This window comes from Mandrillus leucophaeus, unplaced genomic scaffold (genome assembly GCF_000951045.1).
Source record: "Mandrillus leucophaeus isolate KB7577 unplaced genomic scaffold, Mleu.le_1.0 Scaffold229, whole genome shotgun sequence".
Lineage (NCBI taxonomy): Eukaryota > Metazoa > Chordata > Mammalia > Primates > Cercopithecidae > Mandrillus > Mandrillus leucophaeus.
The window spans coordinates 1379946-1382690 of NW_012102354.1; the positions used below are offsets into that span (position 1 = coordinate 1379946).

A 2745-nucleotide genomic window follows, 5' to 3' on the forward strand; every position below is an offset into this window, starting at 1 on the left:
ATATTGTAGGTTTCCTTATGCTGTTTTTACTGTGCACTTTTTAAAATTAGGTTTTAATTTCAGTATGTAAGAACAACAAATATTTTGTATACTTTCAAACTCAATTATATGGTAATCGATTTGGTATCTATGGAATAGATATATGTTTCTGGAAAAAAAATGCTTAAATTGTCAAACTGTCATTACTTCTTACTATAGTTGAAGGCATTCTCCAGATTCTTTTTAAAAGATTTGTTCATATTTCCCCCTCTCTCTCTCTTTCTTTCTGTCTCTCGGTTTCTCTCCTTTCTCTCTGAGGGGGAGGGAGCCCTGCAAACTTCAGATCCTGTGGGTTTAGTATCATTATCTTCAGCTCTTTGATACCCTGTGTTAGAGTAATAGCTAAAAGAAGTTCATGTCAATAAATTCATACTTATATCACACTTTCAGTCTCTCTATGAAAATTTGATAAAGGAAACTGAACCCTATTAAAGTTGGCTTTTACAAAACATATCAAATACCAACCGACTTAGGTGTAATCCTCTGATTCCTCAAATTGGAATAATTCTACAGTTAATCCTTTAGTAAGGCTGTTGAGTTTTGCCTTGAAAGCTACTTAAAACCACACTTCAAGCAAAAAGCCTGAGCCCTTAAGGCTCCCCTTGGCTTATATCATAAACATTGTGTTGTATCAGTGTCAGGAGTGGCTCTGCCAGCACTCTCCACTCCTACTCCCGAGGCCCTAAATATATTACTCCTTTCTGAACTGCTTACACAGGCCCATTTCACCCATGTCCAGGTCTCCACATTAGCTGAGGGGTTCCTGAAACCCCCTTCTCCTTACCTCTCCACCTGTGGCACCATCTTTCTTGAGGCTACTCTCTAGACAGTTGCGAGTCACCCTCTGAAATGTTTTATTCCGGAGTTTACCTGAGAGCCCATCACCGGCTTCCCTCTGTGCTCAGCACAAAAGCCAACTCCTTGGCCTCTGCCCGAAGTCCTCAGCAGCCCGCCATGCAGAGAGACTCTGGTTATTAGGCCCAGTCCTCACAGTGAAAGCATTCAGATCCTGAGTTGGGGGATCTCTGGGTTGGTTCAGTTCCATTTTTCCCAGCCCTTCATGTCCCTAGCCTACTTGCCATTTCTCTTTTCTCTGCCCTGTGCATTGTTAGTTTCTATCAACTCAGCCAGCTGTTTTCACTGCAGCTGTATGTAGACCCCCAAACACTGTGAAGGAAACATCAAAGAGCCATGCTGGGCCTGGCACAGTGGCTGACACATGTAATCCCAGCACTTCGGGAGGCGGAGGCAGGTGGATCACTTGAGGCCAGGAGTTCAAAACCAGCTTGGTCAACATGGTGAAACCCCATCTCTACTAAGACTACAAAAAATTAGCCAGGTATGGTGGCATGTGCCTGTAGTGCCGGCTGCTTGGGAGACTGAGGCAGGAGAATCACTTGAACCCAGGAGATGGAGGTTGCAGTGAGCTGAGATAGCACCAGTGCACTCCAGCCTCAGCGACAGAGTGAGTGAGACTCTGTCTTAAAAAAAAAAAAAAAGAAAAGAAAGCCATCCTGATTAGCTCTGTCAAGAACTTAGGGTTTCGAGCCCCCGCCAGCCTTTCATTGTTCCAGGACAGTCCTTGGGGTATTTTTAGTCCATTTTTATTCTAAATTTCAATAATGGCTACACCACTTCTCTCCTTAAGGACTGCCCCCTTCAGTCTTAGGATCTGTACCATCTGTACCATCAAAATCACTTCTCAACTGCCCCACTGCTTTGCATATTTACCCATGCTTCCCATTCTCCCCTGCTTCAGAGGCGGAAGCGTCTCTGCTACCCTTAAAGCTAGGGTATTTCTGATGCTCTGAATGCCATGCTTTTTGTAGTGCTTGTTTTTTCACTTGTAGATCTTCAGTGTCTCACTCTACTGATTTTCTCTCCCTCAGCTTCCAAATAGACCGAACTTACCCCATACTTTTTTTTATTAATTGAATTTTTTTGAGACAGGGTCACACTCCGTCACCCAGACTGGAGTGCAGTGGCGTGATCACAGCTCACTGCAGCCCCAACCCCCTGAGCTCAAGCAATCTTCCTGCCTCAGCCTCCCAAGTACCTAGGACTACAGGCATGTGCCACCATTGATACAGTTTGCTGACAGATTTATCTAAGATGGTAACTCCTTTCCCCCGCACTTCTATTACTTTTCTCTGCTTTATTTTACTCCTTAGTACTTATAATCTAACATATGATATATTTTGCTTATGTATCTTACTTATAACCTGTTTCTCCCACTAGATGCAACTTCAAGAAGTCAGGTGTTTTTGTCTTGCTGCGTTCCCTGTGCTTAGAACACTGTCTGGCATCAGTGAATATTTGTTGAATGAATGTTGATTGGACGGGATGTGGGGTGTGAGCGGAAGAGAGGAGTCAAAGATGAAGCCAAAGGCTTTGGCCTGAACAAACTTGACTGAGCATGAGGATTGAGGGAGGAGCAAGTAGCTTCCACCTGCTTGTAATGGAAGCCAGAGACCTGGAATCACTTTTGATTCCTCTTCACCTCACACATCTCGTTGGTCATCTTATTGAATCTTCCTGTCTTTGCAGTGCCACTCACTTCTGGTCTCTCCTTATTCAGCACCTTAAATTGAGCCCTGTTTACCAGTTGTCTTCCTGTACTCCAGTCCTTCCACCCCTTCTGCCAGGCCATCTTTCTTTCTTTCTTTCTTTGAGATGGAGTTTCACTCTTGTTGACCAGGCTGGAGT

The 2745-nt window shown here is 44.1% G+C and overlaps 1 protein-coding gene across 1 annotated transcript in view; it reads left to right on the forward strand.

Annotated features, from left to right (window-relative positions):
* The window catches only part of PPP1R21 (protein phosphatase 1, regulatory subunit 21), an 83606-nt gene extending 82126 nt beyond the window's left edge, over positions 1 to 1480 (forward strand). Inside the window, 1 exon segment of the mRNA XM_011981591.1 lies at positions 1463 to 1480. Coding sequence (XP_011836981.1) covers positions 1463 to 1470 — 8 coding nt within the window. The 3' untranslated portion in view covers positions 1471 to 1480.
* Positions 1481 to 2745: the final 1265 nt, after the last annotated feature.